Source organism: Dreissena polymorpha, chromosome 5 (assembly GCF_020536995.1).
Source record: "Dreissena polymorpha isolate Duluth1 chromosome 5, UMN_Dpol_1.0, whole genome shotgun sequence".
Lineage (NCBI taxonomy): Eukaryota > Metazoa > Mollusca > Bivalvia > Myida > Dreissenidae > Dreissena > Dreissena polymorpha.
In genome coordinates, this window is record NC_068359.1 from 31,305,319 (window position 1) to 31,326,289 (window position 20,971).

At 35.8% G+C, this 20,971-nt stretch overlaps 1 protein-coding gene across 6 annotated transcripts; it reads right to left on the reverse strand.

Moving 5' to 3' along the window:
- Window positions 1-2,055: 2,055 nt before the first annotated feature.
- Window positions 2,056-20,740, reverse strand: LOC127831903 (kyphoscoliosis peptidase-like). 6 transcript variants are annotated; one of them, XM_052356988.1, is made up of 12 exons: window positions 20,674-20,740; window positions 18,229-18,551; window positions 17,300-17,401; window positions 15,197-15,235; window positions 14,112-14,350; window positions 13,192-13,856; window positions 11,128-11,329; window positions 6,658-6,865; window positions 6,060-6,225; window positions 4,498-4,778; window positions 3,796-3,984; window positions 2,056-2,591 (listed from the first exon to the last, which is right to left on the reverse strand). In XM_052356988.1, the coding sequence occupies exons 2-12, from the start codon at window positions 18,502-18,504 to the stop codon at window positions 2,424-2,426; spliced, it is 2,535 nt and encodes an 844-aa protein (XP_052212948.1). In that variant the 5' UTR covers window positions 18,505-18,551; window positions 20,674-20,740; the 3' UTR covers window positions 2,056-2,423. The 6 variants fall into 6 exon arrangements, with proteins under 6 accessions (XP_052212948.1, XP_052212945.1, XP_052212946.1 ...); XM_052356985.1 differs by having other exon boundaries at window positions 15,197-15,241; XM_052356986.1 differs by having other exon boundaries at window positions 15,197-15,241; window positions 18,229-18,517; window positions 20,674-20,727.
- Window positions 20,741-20,971: the final 231 nt, after the last annotated feature.

Genomic DNA, 20,971 nt, shown 5'->3' on the forward strand with positions numbered 1-20,971 from the left:
GTCACACACTGTAAATCATAATTGCACTGTTACGATATATGCTTGTAGCAGTTGTAGATAGTTCTTATTCCGGTATTCTTATTAGACTTTTCTTCTGATAACTCGTGTACATTATTTTTCGCTTTTCTGTTCCAGTCATTCTTTCTGATAACGAAAAACAAAGTTGTTCAATATATATTTTCCCTAACGCCTACTCATGCGCTGAGGAACAATTAAGATGCAAATTGCCTACGCAAAGAATAAAAACTTATCTAAGATTCATGCTCGGTGATTTTTCCCTTCAAGCCCATGTTAGCATTGATTCATATTATACGTAATTTCCATTTTACAAACGTAAGCATGCACTCCAATGCGTCGAGTTTTATCTCGACTAAACTTAGAAAATATCACTTTGCTTTATAATACGATTGCACTAACAATAACATAACACTCATGAAACTGAACTTGAATCTCTCTCTAGATCATTGCTTCAATACTCAGTCATTACGGTCCTATGCTGAACTTGAATCTCTCTCTAGATCATTGCTTCAATACTCAGTCATTATTGTCCTATGAACTTTTTTTAATAAACGTTCAGTTTATGTTTTAATTACTCGAAATGCAATGGCCATTTACAAATATATAATCTGTTTTTCTTTCTTATATTTAATCATTTATTTTTTATGAGAATACAAGCTTACTGAAAAAGCTCTTAAAAAGCTTTGATAAAAGCAAACTTATTTGCAAACACTGAATGCATTTATGAATTAATAAATTGATGCATTCATTAATAAATTTAAATAATTAATTTAAAACATTAATTCAAATAATTCGTTAATTCATGAAATAATTTATTTATTTAAATTCATTTATTTCATATGTTTTTTATTCCTACCTTAATTTATTTATTTATCTATTTATTTATTTATTTTATGTATTTTTTGTTTGTTGTTTTTTTATGTATTGATTTATTTATCGATTTATTTATTTATTCATTACAATTTTATTTTATCTTTATTTATTTATATGTTCCCATTTTTGAAAATATTGTATGTTCATTTTTGCAGATTAAATCAAATATCAATAAAACGGAACGAGTTCATAAATGTAATTATCATGCGACTCAACAAAATCGACGTTTTGAGCCTTATGTAAAGAAATGAAATGTGACGATTGTGCCGTCGGATCGTGCCAGTTGACAAGTGGACATTGTCCTACAAATGAGGAAGTTAAATGCAAGTTGTAGTTTCAAGTAATTAAATCTCTTATAGCGTAACAATTATGTTTGTTTCAGATAAACTGTTAAGACTTTAAGTGGAAACTACATTTAGGAAATTTAAACTTAGTTTGTTATATGCATACACTTTAATATAAGAAATGTATAAATATAAGAGTTAAACTTTAACATTGCTTAAAATAAATTATATCACAACAAAACATAATTACAATTATAAAACATAATTAAATTTGATAATAAGATAAAATGTATGACCAACTCAATATAAGGAATACAATGTACCTACGTAAACCAACCCATCCGATCCTAATGTTTTGTGCTGACCGTCAAGACTTTTTTTGGTATTCCGGGTCGAGTGTTCAAATTTGGTGTAAATTTCCTCATATTTACAAACATTACAGAAAGGAATATATTTAATAAAAAAAATTACGGAATACTCGCGTCATTGAATTAAGATAGAAGATTTAGGAATAACGTGTGTACAGTAAATAGGTAACGAAACCAAACGTTTGTCCCACCTAACGTAATATATATTTGAGCTATGCTAGATTACACAAAAAATATAACCGTATTCACTTGAAACAATAAGGACATGTAACATAGATAACATTATAAGTGAAATATTCAACTAGCTTCATTTGACGCTTTTATAATGGTTACGGTTAATGTATTTTGTACACATTGTTAACAGAAATTCAATCCAAAAATGTAAGTTAATATTTTATATACACATTTTATGATTAGACAAATTAATCAAACACAAGTTGAATTAGCAAACCAAACCATGAAGATAGCCAAGTTGCATTATTATTTGAGATAAGCAACATTTAAAAACACAATTGGTTAAATTTCATTTATAGCATTTACGCCTATATATACATTTTGTTCTCTACTATACAAAAACAAGGTTGAAATTTTAAATTATCATTTTTAAATATATGACACAGACTTAATAGGCATGAACGTTTTTTTTAAATCACAAATATGGCACTTCATGGTACAATTTAAGGATATATGTGTGAACATTTGTATACATGTGTATGTACATTTTGTATTTTGAGAATGATAATGAATCGCCACAACGTCCACAGATATTATCAATACACACACGAACATAGTTAACAAGGATCAGATATACAAATGCAAGAAAGGCAAACTTAAACAGTCCTTTTTCTTGGGACTATTAATCTCAACGAATCTCAACGAATCATGCATCCAAGAAAGCTTTGTCTCTGGGGCTGTTTCCTGGATTTTCATCATCCTTATTACCAAGGTAAACACTTTCTGAAAGGTCAAGGTCTTGACTTTCAACGGAGTCGTCACCATCCGTTGCATTCAGGGAACAATTATTTAAATGCGAGAGCACTTCGCTGACCTGAAATTTAAAAAAGAGTAAAACCCAATGCATATATTTTACAAGGATTGCGTAAAAAAAAAGAATGAAACTTGATTAAGTATTTTAAAGTATATTATAGGCTGACAGAGCTTATTGCATGAATATATCAAAAGTACTAGAATCATGTTAGTCGCTCACAGAAAATCGCAATAAATGTGTTGTTTGTTATTTAACTGGGAGCACGAACAAACCCGAATACAAATTTAAAAAAATACGAAAGCGTGTAATGTATGAGTTATTCAAGGTTTTTAGCTTCTAGAAACCGGTTAAAACCCCCAGTGCTTTTGCGCAGACTATTCCAAGGCTTTAACACCGGTTTAAAGCATGTTTGTGTATTATGTTTGTGTGTATTGTCCAGTGCATTTTGTTTTATGTCTCACTAATTGGCAATTGGTTCATTGTCATGTATAAGGTACCGAATTTTAATATAAGGTTTCTCTTCTGCTTGTGCAGCTATAGTTTTACTTAATGTGTATTTTGTACAAGTTAAAGAGAGTATGCACGATTTTGTCAAATATTTATGAATTTATATAAAATGTGTAAAAAACTTATTTTACATATCTTTCAATATAAATTAAAATAAAAGTTAAGAAGAACATGTGTCGAAAAATGCGAAATAAGCCAGATATTTGATTCTGAAATCGAAAATGTATGAACAGTCGAATTCGCCAGCATGTAAATCATGCATGTACGATGTGAATCTTAATTTAGTTTTACGGATCATTTTAATTTCCTGCAACGATATCTATTCATACGACACACGAACATTAACTCCGATCCTAATAAAAGGACGAATGCTTCGGTTATTGTAGAAAATATGTACGAAATATCTTCGTCACAATCGAATCGGGCGCTAATTTGTCTTTGCTGCATTTTATGAAATTCGTCGCCAATGTATAATATGTCTTGCCTATTTTGTGTTATTGTAACATATTTTTATCAATATATTATATTTTAACACATATACAAATCGTGCATGCTATGTATATGTTAGCTCCTATAATTTGATTAATAAATGAGAAAAATGAGACTTTGCAATTTCGTGCACCACAGAACTGCTTTTTTTAAATTTCTGTTCTGGGCTTCACCTCGTATCTAACAACGGCTCACTTTCCATCCACCACCGAAATGAGGAAAGCCCGTGTTTTAAGTAATGTTCTGGTAATGCAATCGCCCAACATACCCAGTCGTAGAATGCGGCGGCTGCCAGACTGGCGGATACGATGTAGGGTTTGGGCACGGCATCATGAAACTTCTGCGCCCTCTTTACCGTGCTCTTGTCCGGGGCGGGAGTCTCAGCAAAGTTATTGATGCGGTTCTTGATACTCTCCTTGCCCTGTCGTCGCAACAGCGTCTGGATGTTGCCCCATTTCTGACATTGAGATGCAATGCATGTTTTAAGGTGCGTTTCATTTTAAACAACGGAGAGTTATGACAATATTCCTATTCCTGATAAGGCGCATATCCTAATTTTAACAGCACTGACCAAACTTCTTAAACGAACTTTTCCGTTTTGCTAAAAAAGTCAACACGTGTTACTGTGAAACCATTATTATTCGACAGGCATTAATTTTCGTCTATTTTGACAGTGGACTGAATGACGAATTTAAGATCCTAACGAATAATTATGTCCAATGTTGAAAAAAAATTACAATTGAATTACCGCTGACAAAATTTAAAACAAAAATTCAAAATCAGTAATTGGCAAATTTAAGTGCTAACGATCAGACAACATTTGTTACTTGATAATGTAATTTCGCATAATAAATTAAAACAAGTTTATCAGGCATTGCCAAATCTTTTGGAAACCTACAGCAACGAAAATGGGGCCTTTATTGTCCCCAAATATTAACGAAATTGTTATAGGTATTGATATGTAAGTCACCTTCAAGTGTTGCTTTTTCTCCCCCAGCAATAGATACGTTGCTATCATCGTAAAGTGGACGTCCTTAGGTGGGCTCGCAAAGTTCGCTATCTCAGAGATAGTCTTTTGCTCGAGATTAAGGACGCTATGGCACGTGATCTCGATGTCCTGAAGTGTGGCCAGTAAGGCCTTCGCTTTATCAATGTTGTGACGTAACGCGACCCGGAACGTTGACATCTCCGCCTCATCCACCGCTTTAGCTAACGTATCCTCATGACGTCGCATACGTCCATCGCGTAAACCTGACCAGGAGTAATAGTGAATTTACATAGAATTGTTAGAAAAACAATTGCTATTTATAATGCAGTGATTGTATGCTTATATTACTTTTACATAAGTACCGTAATTACTCTATGTTTTCGGACACTCTAAGTTTTCGGACACCCCCTTTTTTAGCAAAAATAATTATTTTTCATGACTCTTAATTTTCGGACACACAATTTTTCGTCCATTATTTATGTCTCTAAGTTTTCGGACAGAATATTTTACAGCGATATTTTACCAAAGTTCGGTCCTGTTTTCGATATCTAATGACACTTCGATCACAGGGTTTTACAACCAGATTAACATCATAAAACATGGAATGTGCATGCCTGAGGGCAACGGACCATTACATTGCGTTATTGGATAAATAACCTGGTAAACCGGTATTAAACAATGGTTTTGCCCGATAGCATAAGCGTTATGACACTTACCAGGGGCAGTACCAATTAACAGTTCAACTATCTACCGCAATGGTTTTACGCCTTCTAAGTAAAATAACTGTGACGAATACTAAACGCTTCAAAGTGTGATGCACTCTATTGCAAGTTTTACGAACAATGGAAGGTGTTAGAAAACAACTATCTGAAATGAACAAACAAAGAATTCATAGTTTGCTTTTTTTGCGTTAATTACAGGTTAATACTAGCGAGTATCGGTACGTAACATTCTCATCTTTGAACTCGTTGGTCAAAGTACAACCTTGTAGTAACTTTCTGTCAAATAAATCAAGCATTTCAAATTATTTTAAATGCAGTCAAATATATATAACTGTAATTTATTCTGTACGGCATTGTATTTTACAAGCGCATGCTATTACCGGTAGTCGTTGATACAATTGACGCTATTTTCGGACACTTCAATTTTCGACTCTAAGTTTTCGGACACCTGCATTTTGTGCATATTTTTTGTACCTATGTTTTCGGACACGAAAAAAATTAATTATTTTTAAGTGTCCGAAAACATAGAGTAATTACGGTACGTAAAACATTTAGCAAGTCTCAGTTACCTTGTTGTTTTAAGACATTGATTGAAAGAAAGATTGGCATACCGAATTTATTATTATTTTATTTTCTATACATTTTTATTGAATGGTTATGAATTTTTAAGCACTACATTTTCATTACTCAGAATAAATGTCTACGTTCTTCATTTTGATAAATGTATAAGCCTTCTTGACACTACCGGGGTACATTGGGAAAAGCTTTCATTAGTAGATCTCTAAGAATACAAGTACATCACAGTTTCAGCGACCAGTGCACCTTTCTTGAGTTTCAAGTATCTCAGTCTGCGAGAGCCCCTCAGGTGGTCGTCATCCGGCTCCAGCTTGACGCTGGTGAACTTTGCGAGGGCGCCCTCGAGCGCTATCACGTTCCTTCCCGCGGAAGCCTCCCGGAGGTTCCAGCGCGCCTTCCGCTGAAACACGTTCTGGAACAAGAAATGGCGTAGCGGAAATATTGGTGTGATTGTTAATGGATATTTACAAAAACACTCTTTGTTTTAGGGTCAATCAATTTTTTTCGAGACGGGTCAACATTAAAAAATGAGTAATTTCGGGACCTGTCGGGTCGACTATTGCATATGAAGTTTATAATTAAAAAAAAACGCATTAGTTTCATTCACATTTCCTTTATAGTATATTAACATAAATAACATTGCTTCCTGCAGCAAAGGTAAAAACCCGCATGCACTTGCAAAAAAATCGTATACAAACATTCTGCCATGACACATATCTATACTGTATCTAACTAATAATGTCCAATAATTTAAACAATTTAAAAAAACACACATGTATTTTGAATAATTAAGCAGCCAGATGCAATTTGATCTTCTACGCAAAACGACACCCATTATTATTACCTCTCTGCTTCTCCCGTCGTCCTCGCTCGTGAATAGGTAGTTGATGACGTTCTCGAAATCCCCGTGCGCGTTGCCCTTGAGAACGCGCAGCGCGAACTGCCCGGGAAGTGGAAGCGTGACGGCCAGGTCCACCTCGCCCTTGTGTTTTGTCAATCGGCAGTGGTGCGCCAGCGACGCCGTACTGTACTTCGAGTGCTCCAAGGCGTATCTGGTTAGCAGTCGGCGTGAGAAGTACAAAGTTAAAAATCATAAAGGGGGCCGTTTCACAGATTTTGGCATGTTTTGAAGTTTGTCATAAATAACTTCATTTTGATAAATATAAACATTGGACCTAAACATCTCCAATAAAAAAACAAGAATACATTTTTAAAAAGGTAACCTCCAACTGTGCTCGAACCATTGACCCCTGGAGTCCTGGAGTAAAAGTCTTCCGCTTTGACCACTCGGCCATGCGTGCTCATGCTATGAGAGGATGTATTTTTTTACTTTATATAAGCAATCCTCGTAGTATCGCCAAATATAACGACAACAACAGAACTTTCCAAGTTATTAAATCGTTTCGCGTTGCAACACTTTATAATTTTCAGGTTTTCAAATCGGCATCAAGATGCATATAATAAATATTTTAGAGCATGGTTAATGTTCAGTAATATTATTTCCCCACAAATATCATAACTAAAACGAAAATTTGCGAATATGAAACCACTTTTTTTAAATTGTGTCAATTTACCAAAACGTGAAAAGGCCCCTTTAATCGTTCCATGATACGTGTAGAATACTATGGTGTTTTTTTAATTCGTACTTGTTATTTCCTGTGACATATGCAAAACATATTGCCGATATACAATATAGAAAGTACCATTACTAGCGTAAAATATACGGAATACTGACGACCTCGGGTAATGTTGTTGTGAATTAAATAAATTGTTTAATATTTACAAAATACTTAAATGCGTTAGATTAAAATTTCACTTGATCTTAAGGACCTTATCGTTCAAGATCCGTAAATGCTTAAACTAAAAGAATACTTCGTAAAATATAGTTGACCCGTAAAAAAATCAGCGTTCCTTAAAGCAATATCCAAAATTTCAACGCTAGTTTGGTCTGGTAACATTGATTTAACGAGATACAACATGCTCGATTTGTTTGTGTCACAATATATTCAATTTGAATTTCCCGCGACGATATCCGAACATTTACGAGCGAACGCGAGATTGGCTTCTGGCAGCGTCGGACGCATGACGTAATTCTCATGAATAATGGTACACTGTGAATGAACAAAAACTGTCACGTGTCCACAAAAGTCAACGTCAGTAGTCATTTTATGACAACAAACAGCCGCGCAAGGTAGGTTTTATTCCAATAGTGCACATAATATCACTTACACATTAGTTCATTTTTATTGTTGCAGAAATAATATATGTCGTGTATTAATTTATGACATCAATCTTAACTTGTTATATCTAATTTAAATCTAAATTAGCATAAATTATATTGTTTCACATGTTTTTCATTAAATTAAACTCTTGTGTTTATTCGGCTACTGTCGTTTGCATATTTTTGCTACTGACCTTTGCCATTCCTAAACGTATTACTGACGTTTGCCATATGTGTTTTCACTCTTTAAACGTTTATTTAATATCTGGTATATATTTGTGTTTGTTTATGCATAGACATATGTAATATATGTTCGTCCGGTAAAGCATAGACAGTTCTTTGATCGTTAATTTTCGAGAACACTGACTCTCTGTAATTTTACTACTTACGCTTGTTTCTTAAATGGAAATTTGCGCCGAAGTGTTCTCGAAAACCAGAGCAACACACAGGCAGCAGTATCATAAATTTGCCCCCCCCCCCCCGGAACCCTACCCCCCCCCCCCCCGGAACCCTACCCCCCCCCCCCCCAGCTTACCCCAGGGGTTCCAGATTGTTAAATGTACACCTATTGTGTATGGTTTGACTTTTCAACAACGTATATTGACAAAATTTCATAGTTTGAAAAAATAACCCTCGTATAGGTATTATATATACACAAGGTATGAAACGCACTATACTGGTCATGTACGTAATTCCGGCCACTTTTGGGACTATTTAAGAAAAATCTTTAGTGTTAGGCAACTGGTTGAAACTAAACTTCACATATATAATCCTGGGTTCAAAACTCACCTGGCATGAAAATTTGAATAGAATTCGATCGGTGAATGTTACTTAATGAACAGAAGATGATGACATGTAAACTATCCATTTTCGTAGGTTAAATGTACCTAAAAAATCGGCCACTTTTCAGTTTGATCTGCAGATAAAATTACAAAGCAATATCTTTAGACAAATGTCCTCAATTTCAGAGTATTAATCAATGTTTATACTATTAAAATTTTTGACTTGAAATTTAAAATAAATGTGAAATTTTTATACCAGTTACTCCCCCTACCTATTTTAATAAATATAAACAATGGGAAGCTGCTAATTCTTAAAAAAAATACTTGTTTTTAATGGGTTTAATCAATTTTTTCAAACACAGCTAAAAAACTAAACACATTTTGTTTAAAAAGTTTGCTTCAGTGTTGATTATTAGTAAACGCTTATATATAATATTTAAACATGTAATCTAGTAATATTCTTATCAAGGGAGGTAATTCATATATCAAAAATTTATATTTAGGTTCTGATTTGTATGTTTTGAATATAATTTTTTGTACAATTAATTGGTAAAACTTTAATTAAAGTTTATTAGATAAAATTTAAATAATTTTGTCAAATATATTTGTTTCTTATATGAATATAATTGTTGCAACTAATGATGACATCACTTTCCCCACGAGCCAAATATTTCCTGCTATATTTGTGACATTTTAACACAAAAGTTTACAATGATATGGTTCTTACATTTGCAACATATTGAGAGTAGGGATGGTTTTCATGTTGTTTTTTCTAAATAAAAACAAAATAAGTGCGTGAAGATCATGAAAATGATTTTACACAGATGGCCGATTTTTTACGTACAGGCCGGAATTACGTACATGACCAGTATGCCTATTGCTGAAAGATTGTGGAACACTGGACGTGACCTTTTTCATCGAAAACACACATGTTCCCATGCAGTTGCCGACAACATGCAACTGGATTCGTTAAAAGACAGTTAAAGCAACGTGATTACACAACTAACCGATCTCCTGCTCGGCTAATAACTTTAATATTCAATTAAATTTGACTTTCTCGCTATATGTCACTCGGTGTTTCATCTACACATGTACACCATTTTAATTTTATAACGCGTCATCTGGTTGGTTGTTCTCATTGTGTTGGCCAATGATATGGCGTTTTAGAACCGAGCATTCGATCGACAAAATATGACAGCAAAACACAGACATGTAGCGAGAAAGTCGAATTTAATTGAATATTAAAGTTATTAGCCGAGCAGGAGATCGGTTAGTAGTGTAATCTCGTTGCATTCACTCTCTTTCAACGAATCCAGTTGCATTTTGTCGGCAACTGCATGGGAACATGTGTGTTTTCGATGAAAAAGGTCACGTCCAGTGTTCCACAATCTTTCAGCAATAGGCATATAGTGCGTTTCATACCTTGTGTATATATAATACCTATACGAGGGTTATTTTTTCAAACTATGAATTTTTGTCAATAGTTGTTGTTGAAAAGTCAAACCATACACAATAGGTGTACATTTAACAATCTGGAACCCCTGGGGTAAGCTGGGGGGGGGGGGGGGGGGGGTAGGGTTCCGGGGGGGGGGGTAGGGTTCCGGGGGGGGGGGCAAATTTATGATACTGCTGCCTGTGGAGCAACACACAAAACGCGTGATATACCGATCGAAAGCTATATGCATGCCATATTGCATGCACTAGGTCGTATGAAAGTCAGAGGATGATCAGCAAAGATATTGGAAAAAAAACCTACCTTGCGCGGCTATTTGTTGTCATAAAATGACTACTGACGTTGACTTTTGTGGTCACGTGACAGTTTTTGTTCATTCACAGTGTGGTAGTGTGGTTCATACAAAAGTCAAAATATTAAATAATTATACAAGTATGAACATATCAAAGGCCAAACTTTTTTACTTACTGAAGGCATTTGGTCCACAAGCGCGTTATAAACACAGTTGAATTTCGGAATTTGATGATGGGATAGCTTGCATAAATTATGCAAATTAACACAAACCGAATGAAACTGATCCTGATTCGATATCATCCGTAAAACGAAACAAGATGACACTGTTATACGATTTTTAGATGCTAAAAGTTGCAGAATGTTTGGATTCTAACGTGTTTACAACAATGTTACTTGTTTTAGGGTCTTCCTATTGTAATTAACCTTCGTATGGCACGTTTTGTTGTTGGCAGTTTTTATAAAGCTTTATAGTTTTGGGCAGTGTTTACGGATCTTATGAAGTTTAATAATTCATATCATTTCATAGTTGACTCCACTAACAGAAGGCGCGTTACTTATACTTACCTTAAAACGATTTTTTCTACAACTAGGAACTTGATCACGTGGGTTTCCTTTGGTTTGTAGAAGACTATCCCGCCCTCATGGGAAGGGCAAAGTAGCCCCGCCCTTTCGCTCAGTGTGCTCGGTCCGTACCCCACATCATCGGGTACGAACGGTGCGGGTACGAAGTTGTGATAGGGATCCTCGCAAACGATCTTGAAGTCTCCTACAAGACAATATTTGAATAAAAGAACTTAATAAAAAAAGCATATTGTTTGGTTATGGTAAACTAGTCATATCAATCCCCGGGTAATTTTTTCTATTAAAATGCATGATTAAAAATAACATACTCAACCAAGACACGCACTTTTGAATTTATCGTTTGCCATAATAATTTGTTTAATATGATTTTAAAAGGACTAAACAATGAACTCTCTGGGGAAGCATTACGTCATAACACCCAAATAATGACATCATTAAAAAAATCAATCCCGACATCGTTCACGTTCCTTTTAATTACCTGTATTAAAGGGGCCTTTTCACAGATTTTGGCATTTTTTTTAACTTATTCATTAAATGCTTTACATCGATAAATGTAAACATTGGATCGTAAAAGCTCCAGTAAAAAATCAAGAATAAAATTTAAAAAAAGAAAAGAACATTGCCCGGAACAGGTTTCGAACCAGTGACCCCTGGAGTCCTGCCAGAGTCCTGAAGTAAAAACGCTCTAGCCTACTGAGCTATTCCGCCGAGTACACGTATCGGATGTATTTTATACTTTATATAAGCAATCTTTGTAGTTTCACAAAATTTAACGACAAAAACAGAACTCTCCAAATTATTCAATCGTTTCGCGTTGCAACGCTTTATAATTTTTAGGTTTTAAAATCGTCAAAAGATGCATATAATGGCTATATTAGACCATGGTAAATGTTCAGTATTACTGTTTCCTCACAATTATCATAACTAAAACGAAAATTTGCGAATCTGAAACAACTTTTTTCAATTTTGTCAATTTACCAAAGCGTGAAAAGATCCCTTTAAATGAAGAGCAAAGTTTAGGCAGGCTGGATTGCCCCAGCGTAACAGAGCATAAAAAAAGATTATTTTTTCGGCGCAACTGTCTATCCAAAATTATCACTTTAATTGACCTTACCACGAGCCAATAAAATGATGGGGAAATTTAACCCAGGTTGGCTTATACCAACAACTTGAGTTCTCGCTTTTAATAAAAAAGCTTTAACTAAGCAAAATAGATAACGTTATTTCTTGTCTTCAAGAGGTGTTAAATTAGAATCTGAAAAAAATGATTGACGATATTTAATGGGTAGTATTTCATAACAGGTGATCACGATAAGGAAATCCCAAATATTTCTGTACATTTGTATATACAACTTTTAGACCATCGACCGAAACTGTAATATATATAGTACAAGGCCAGTCGCAGAACCAATTTTAAATACATAACTGGAATGAACAACACAGTGAAACGCACATTTTGTGTCCCCAAGATTTGTACACAAATACTAGCCTTTGTTTCGCTTTTACATTCTCTGAGAAGGGTCACCGATATGATTGCAAACTACGTTCGTACTCATTTAAATGTATGCTGATTAAACGCGTGTAAGATTTTATTTTAGAAAAAAACAAAAAAACATCCGCGACATTCCTCTTAAAATCTTTGATTTTTTGTACAATCATTTTCAAAAGCAAAAAATAATTAATATCAACGCCGTATATCTTAACATCTTTAAAAAATACATTGCTTGTTTAATATAAACAATGCGCACATAACTTCATTCTATTACTCCAATAATATAAATCAATTAAGCAAACAAAATAAAACAAAACATTTTGCCCATATCGCACATCCATTATATCAGTAAATGATTTTCCTTACGCTAAGCATTACATTCGCAGAGCCTGTATGCCGTGTATGGCCAGACAAAGCATCGGTACACCAAAAGCAATTTAATCTGTGTAAATTCACATATCCGACGTAACTATCCACGTATACAATCACTAGAAATATTAAATAAAGAATTGAAGAGGCGAACGCGTTAAAATATAAATTAATACGGTACGAACCTATCCAAAAGAACCAACTGTCGTCGATGAGTGCAAATAGTGACAATTTGTAGGTTCCCTCAACTGGAAACTTCACTTGCACGTTCCACGTGTCCTCGTTACGTCCACACAGCACCACGCGACCTTCATCCGGGCCCCACTTCAGTTCAAGGTCAAGGCTAAAGAGATCGTACATGAGTACAGTTTTGTTGGCATTTTCTTGGGTACATTGAATTTTAATCGTGCATTTTCCCCCTTCGGATTTAAGAATACTCGATGCGGTTGTTTTCAGTTGCATTCCTGATTCATAAAATGCCGAGCGTAAGAATGGCGACTTGATAAACTTTTGGTAAGGAATTGCGTCCTCGAGGAGTTGCCACTTTTTCTCGTCCGGAAAGCAGAAAAGAATGAAATCCGAAGGCTTAGGTACGAAGAAAAAATTGTTTAAGATGGTGCCCTTCGTCGGCGGCACTTCGGATTTGGTCGACTCGATTAACTTCCAGTCGTCTGAGGGCGATTTTGTTGACAGCGGCGTGCACATCAAGTACGGATGAACCAGCTGCCACGCGCCGTCCATGTACACGGCACACCACGTGCAGCGAGATTCTGTGACGTCATCTTCTCCTACGCGATGGTTCGAGGACCGGTATATCCCTTTGACAATGACGCACGGGATATTGACGGACCTGAAAAAAGTTTTGATTATGATGCCGCAGATATCGTTTTCATGGCATGTTAAACGTGTGTCAATTTAGATATGACCGGCAAATGGTCCACATACAAACACAAGTGCAGTAATATGAAGGTGAACGCATATATCATTATTTATACATTACCAATACAAACGATGTGATAATCATGTTAAAAGTATTATTCTAAAATCAAAATATAACATATTATTACAGTGAACTAGGACAGAAAACAATTGCAGAATATAGTACCTGCATAAAAGTGTTAAAAGCCCAGCAAACGTCCCCTGCAGATCTTTTATCTGTTTCATGTATCCAAGCACTGTGCCTTTCTTTGTGTCTGAACCGTACTGGCGCGACCGGATCTTCTGGCACCCTAGCCAGGTGACCAAGGCTCGAACCCGCGCGATATCTAGGTCGTGGGGCGCCGTCAGTGCCATGGCAACTCCCATAAATGTTCCCTTTGGGCTGATTGGATTTGTGTGGCTCAACTACGATGTAAACACATTTTTAACATGCAGTATGGTGAAGGGATACATCGCTCTTTTGTTAGATTAAGATTTGTTAGGATTTGTTTAATATAGCTGACAATTTTTATATCTCTAATGCAATTGACTTTGGCAAGCGGTTCGACGCAAAATCCCAAGAAACTAGTTTTCTAATGAGAACCTATGTTCTCAGAATGAGAACCTAGGTTCTCGGTTGAAGATTGCATATGGCTTCCAGAACCCAAGTTTTTATTCTATATCCTAGGTTTTCATTAGAACCAAGGTTCTCATGAGAAACTAGGTTTTTTATGAGAACCTAGGTTCTCATTTGAAATCCAAGGTTCTGGTAAGAACCTAGGTTTTCAGAATGAGAACCTAGGTTCTCATGAAAAACATAGTTTCTTGGGATTATGCGTCGAACTGCTTGCCATAATCCGTGGTTTTCATTTGGGAACCATAGGTTCTCATGAGAACCTAGGTTCTTATGAGAACCTAGGTTTCCAGAATTACGCGTCGGACGGCGTAGACTTGCTCGTTTGGAATACGGGACACATATTATTCAAGGCTCAGGATCAATGAGGTTCACATATGATTACACACGGGCTGGACAGAATGAAAACACGCCGTTAAGAACTTTATTTTTGCAGATATCTCAAGTTATTGAAAAATGTTTGCAAAGTCTTTAGTGCATAAGTTTTTCTTGCAGTGTGGGCCGATATCTTAAGATTGAATAATACATTTTTACACATTATCAATAGAGATTAAACTTGTATTTATACCATAATGACTGCTTAAATATATCACAGACATACCTAAAATAGAAAACTAAAAAATAACCCAATACTGTACCGTACAGTAGTTTGAAGCCCGAACAAGGGACCTGAATATCTGAAACTCATTTAATGCGGTAACAATGAATTATGTAACGATTGATCTGAATTTGTTTCAATTTTTAGTCTCAATATAATATTTACAATTAAAGATGTATTTCATAAACAGTTTAATTTTTTATTCATGTGTTCAGACCAATGTTGACCGATTTCTTTACTAATTTTATTCCTCAAGAACACCCATGCACGGAAAACGTCGTACATATGAACAAGAGGCGGTCACCGACGGCTTATCTCTGTTGATAATCCCAAGAAACCAGGTTTTCATGAGAAACTAGGTTTTTCATGAGAACCTAGGTTCTCATGAGAAACTAGGTTTATGAAATCCCAAGAAACCAGGTTTTTCATGAGAACCTAGGTTCTCATGAGAAACTAGGTTTATGAAATCCCAAGAAACCAGGTTTTTCATGAGAACTAAGGTTCTCGTGAGAAACTATGTTTTTCATGAGATTCTAGGTTTTCATGAGAACCTAGGTTCTCATTTGAAAACCTTAGTTTACGCTAGACAACCTAGGTTCTCATGAGAAACTAGGTTTTTCATGAGAACCTAGGGTCTCATTCTGAGAACTTAAGTTCTCGTTTGATATGGTTTTCACAAGAACCTAGGTTCTCGACAGCTTTTCACGACGTTCTCTCGGATATCCTAAGTTTTCATGAGAACCCAAGATTTCATTTGGGAACCATAGTTCTCATGAGAACCTAGGTTCTCACGAGAAACCTAGTTTATTGGGATTATGCGTCGAACCGCTTGCCTTAATTGACGCCACACACAACATAATGCGACAGTAAGACGACGATAACTCGACAACACGAAAGTACGTTTATGATAATGCAATATGATTTCTTGCTATCACCATCACGTCGGCATCGCCATTTTACTGACGTGTTGTCACGTTATCGTCATCTTTGTTGTCGGACCCCATTACACAAATGAACGTGCCGTGTTTGCAAAACAGCCGTCCATTGCCTAATTGACAGGTTGATAATAAAGTACACTTGACCGTAGCGTGTGACAAACGGTGTACTGGGATACGCAACACTTTTATATGGGCCGTGCTCTGTTAAAAAGGGGTTCAATGCATGTGCGTAAAGTGTCGTCCCAGATTAGTCTGTGCAGTACGTACAGGCTATTCTTGGACGACACTTTCCGCCTAAACTTGATTTTTGCTAACAAGAGACTTTCTTGAAACGGAAAATATCATAAAAGCGGAAAGTGTCGTCACTGATTAGCCTGTGCGGACTGCACAGGCTAATCTGGGACGACACTTTACGCACATGCATTAAAGCCCCTTTTCACAGAGCACTGCTCATATATTTTTTTTTACATTGGAAATCCACAATTTTAGTTCCCACATATTGTTTTTTTTTCACATGAAATTTCGTACTGACGAATATTACATGTTTTACAGTTTTATGCGTTAATTACCCTCTGTTCTCAAATATGTGCGTACATACGGGCAACTGTACTTTCATATACCGGAAATGTGATATGAACTATGCAATCATATATAAACCGTATAGACAAGAATTGAAATGCTTATGCATAAATATGCAACACACTGCATAACAAACATTTCATGTGGTTGATAATCAACGAACAACTAGTGTCAAACATGAAATGTGACACTAACCAGATTCCTCATTCAACACACAGGTAATAATGAGATAGTAACTCACGCTCATGCCGAAAGAGAATCCAGTAATAGAATTCTACCTTTCATTCAAATAATCACGCATTTGCTTTTTTTGTGTTGAAAATCAACACACAAAAGCATCACCATTACAGAACTTATTTACCGGCAACAACTACGCTTCGCACATTTTTTTTTAACTCTTTCAGTGCTGGAACCGAATTTTGAAGGCCTTTGCAAACAGTTTGGATCCAGATGAGACGCCACATAACGTGGCGTCTCATCAGGATCCAAACTGTTTGCTATTCTTATAGTATTCTTTGGAAAAAAAATGAATAAAATGCTCATTTTAGAAATTCAGCAGACGACATTTCAGCAGACAACAAATTTCCCAGCATGCAAAGGGTTAATCATACAGCAACAGTTAGTACCTTGATGACCTCAAAGTCGACTTTCTGCAGTTCGTTTCTGTCCGCCGCGGGGTTTCCGGGTCGCGGGGCCGGGTACGCGATGTCCTCGAGCGGCGTTTCATTCTGATAGACATCGAAATGAACATAAACACATGCGTGCATTTGGAATCGAGACTTGTGAAAATTATTTGGAAACATAGAAATTTTGTAAGCTGAGTTACCTTCGGAAAATAAAGAGATTATTATACCCATTATTCAAAGTCTAATGTCTGCCCCATTTATATTAATCGTCATTTCATAGACAGACAATAACACAGTTCACGATTAGATAGTACCTTAATGGTTTAATGACAGTGCATGTCATGTAAAAGTTTAGTTTAACCATGACATGTAGTAGTTACATGTCTTAATGACCGACCGACTTGTAACATTGCACATCATTTTTAAACTTAAATATCTCAATTATGAGTTAATATTATGATGTAAAATTGTACATGTGATCATTTGACAACAATATGTCCAAGCAAACGATGAAATCATTCATCCGTGACGATCGGATGCTTCAGCAAGTGGGGAAGGTAGCCTGCAACATGCTATTTGCGCTGTTGCGCTCCTGAAATTGTATACGAGACATATTGATTTTTAAATTAATTTTATGTTTTCCTGGTATATCAAACCACCTTAAATGAAGAAATTTAAATACAATTAGAATCATATCGCGTTTCACCATTTTCACGTGCAAAAAGATGAAACCACGCCTACCCCACGTGAAAAAGCGCGTGATTGTCACGGATGAATGAATTTATCGTAATCTTGCACAGAATATAGTCAAAAGATCGCATGTGAAATTTTAAATAAAAACCTTAACTCATGACAGAGATATTCAAGTTTGAAAAGTGTTGCGTTAGAAAAGTCTCCAAGTGTGTAAGTGCCAAATTTAGATCACCCACATCTATGCTTTTCTCCAGTTCCCAGTCGCCAGTAAGACTCAGGTCCTCTGCCTCGTAGGGCACGAAGTTTTCCGCGGGCGGTGCCGACCCGGAGCCTCGATTGTGTCTATGAGGGGAAGGTCGCCGGATGCCTTTTGGTGGCTTGCGGTGTTCCGGCGTACGAGGCAGCTCTGATTCTCTGTTGCTTAAATTGGATTTCCGGCGTTTGTCTGACTTGGTTGTGTCCTCTATTTCTTTAATCTTAACCGTCTTGGCTTTCGATCCACCACTTCCCATTTCTTACTTTTTTCTTTAATGACAAGCGTGCGTTTGGAAGTGTTTAGCTATTGAAATAAACAATTGTATTGGATAATCAATAATAAAAAATGACAAAAGCGGTCAATTGAGTTTTACAAAATCGCGTCTCTGCATGGTAATTGGTCTACAGTGTGACGCCGCGAATGCGCCCTTCGTACACCAGACCAATGCGTGTTTGCGCTGCATATACGGATCGGACACGAGTATGGTCGCAGAGCAAATATAGCGATTCAAGCTTTGTACTACAAAGAAGCATTTATAACGCATATCGAAAATTTACTTGAATTATATATATATATATAACATTTAACGAGGGAAAATTTAGTAATATGCGATGCAACAATCAAATACAAAAGACGTCAATAACAAATTAATTTTAATAGCTAATGACAGGCACAACACGACTGAATAACTCCATCTTAATATTAAGAAACAGCAATGTTGGTCAATTTTGCTAAAGAATAACTGGTATTTATTATAGGTATAATTGTGTAGGTCATAAGGGGAGTTTTTTTTTCATGAATCGCGTTAAATTATTATAATATTCAATCTAAATACGCATGCGTACATTCTCTCCATACGAAGCGCACGCGTTCATTTTCTAAATACGACGCACATGCGTACGTTCTCTAAATACGAAGCGCATGCGTACATTCTCTTAATACGAAGCGCACGCGTTCAATCTCTGAATACGAAGCGCATGCGTGCATTCTCTAAATACGAAGCGCATGCGTATATTCTCTAAATACGAAGCGCATGCGTACATTCTCTAAATACGAAGCGCATGCGTACATTCTCTAGCTACGAAGCGCATGCGTATATTCTCTAAATACGAAGCGCATGCGTATATTCTCTACATACGAAGTGCATGCGTACATTGCTCACGCAGATTTCAGTGCATAAGCATTAAACACTAACGGATAAAAATTTCAGATTTTTAAATAAGGAACAAAGACATCCGGATAAAGATACTTCCATACATCGTCAGAGTGTCATGCCATTGTTCGGCTTGTTGGGTTTATATTTATTTCAAATTACACATATCAGTATCTAAACGTCAAAAATAATAAACACGACAGTTCGAGTAAAACATATAAGAATGTAAAGGCTTTCAGTTTTTTTAAATTCCCTTTACGCTCATAGTGCACGGTTTCAATTTCGTCAATGCAATTAAAAACCCACACCATTACAGGTGTGAATTTCGTTTAAAAAATATATCAAAATATCGTTTTACTTTATTTTATTGAGTTTTACTTATGATATGTTTTAAACATAAGATAATTAAAGCGGTGTGCACATGGTGAATACTTCTTGGTAATATAATCATTTAAGTTAGTGTTTTTCTTACCTTTATGTAAAATCAGTACATGAACACTGCCAGTTAGTCCACAAAAAATAATAAAGCAATTAACGCGTGAACGTTTCTACAATCTACAATCGTTAACAATTTTAATGACACTTCGAGATAAGTTGTATCTGTAATATCGTCATGCGAAACACCTGTTTTGTTCCGGGATCAATAGACATCGTCAATAATTGATTCAAAGACAACCGAAGCGGATGATGGCTTTGTTGTTCTGTTACCTGCGGTTTTGTTTTTGCCAACACCAGACAGTACCGATGAACTATCGATTAATAAGTAAACACATTTAAACCGTTCACACAACTTAATTGAGTAACCCAATGAAACGTCGACAGGATGCGACGAAATAGTGAGAAACTTTATGTCGGAAAAGCTTGAAATTACTAAGGTAGCGGTGGCTGCTATGACATTCGAAAGAGTGCACGGGGTTTGCCACACAAATACAAATGCAACTACCGGAAACGGCGACGATGGTAGCGACCGAATCGTGTGCAAGTTCTAGCTCGTTTACGGTTTTAAATATCACAGTCATGTACATCATGTTTTGTCATAATACAGTGCGTGTATCTTTCGCCTAAATGTCAACCCCGATGTCAACGATCATTTCTGACATTCACACGTTCGTAAAATGGCTGAACAAATGCGTGCAATTTAAAAAAAATACGTTGAAGATCTACTATTTACAAGTTTAAAAAATGTTTGATTTAAAACTGTATCAACTTTAAATACCGCATTTCTCACTACAAAAAAGTTATATGCCCGAACATGATGAATGGATTGCTTACCTGTCAAACTGCAGCGTTGTAATATTTGACAGCCATATTGAATGTAATGTCGTCATTTATGTACGCGAATGACGTCATAATAATCATGTATGCAATGACATGTACTATTAATAGAGATATTTTTTGTTATGTAAATGAAACGGTGCCTATATTCTGTAGATACATTTGCACATCGATAACTTGTTATTTTAATAAATCTTCATATATAACCCATCTATATACATATACTTATCATTTAAAGGGAATTTCTCACAGATTGGCAGCGTTTTTGAAGTGTCAGTAAATGCCATATTTGTTT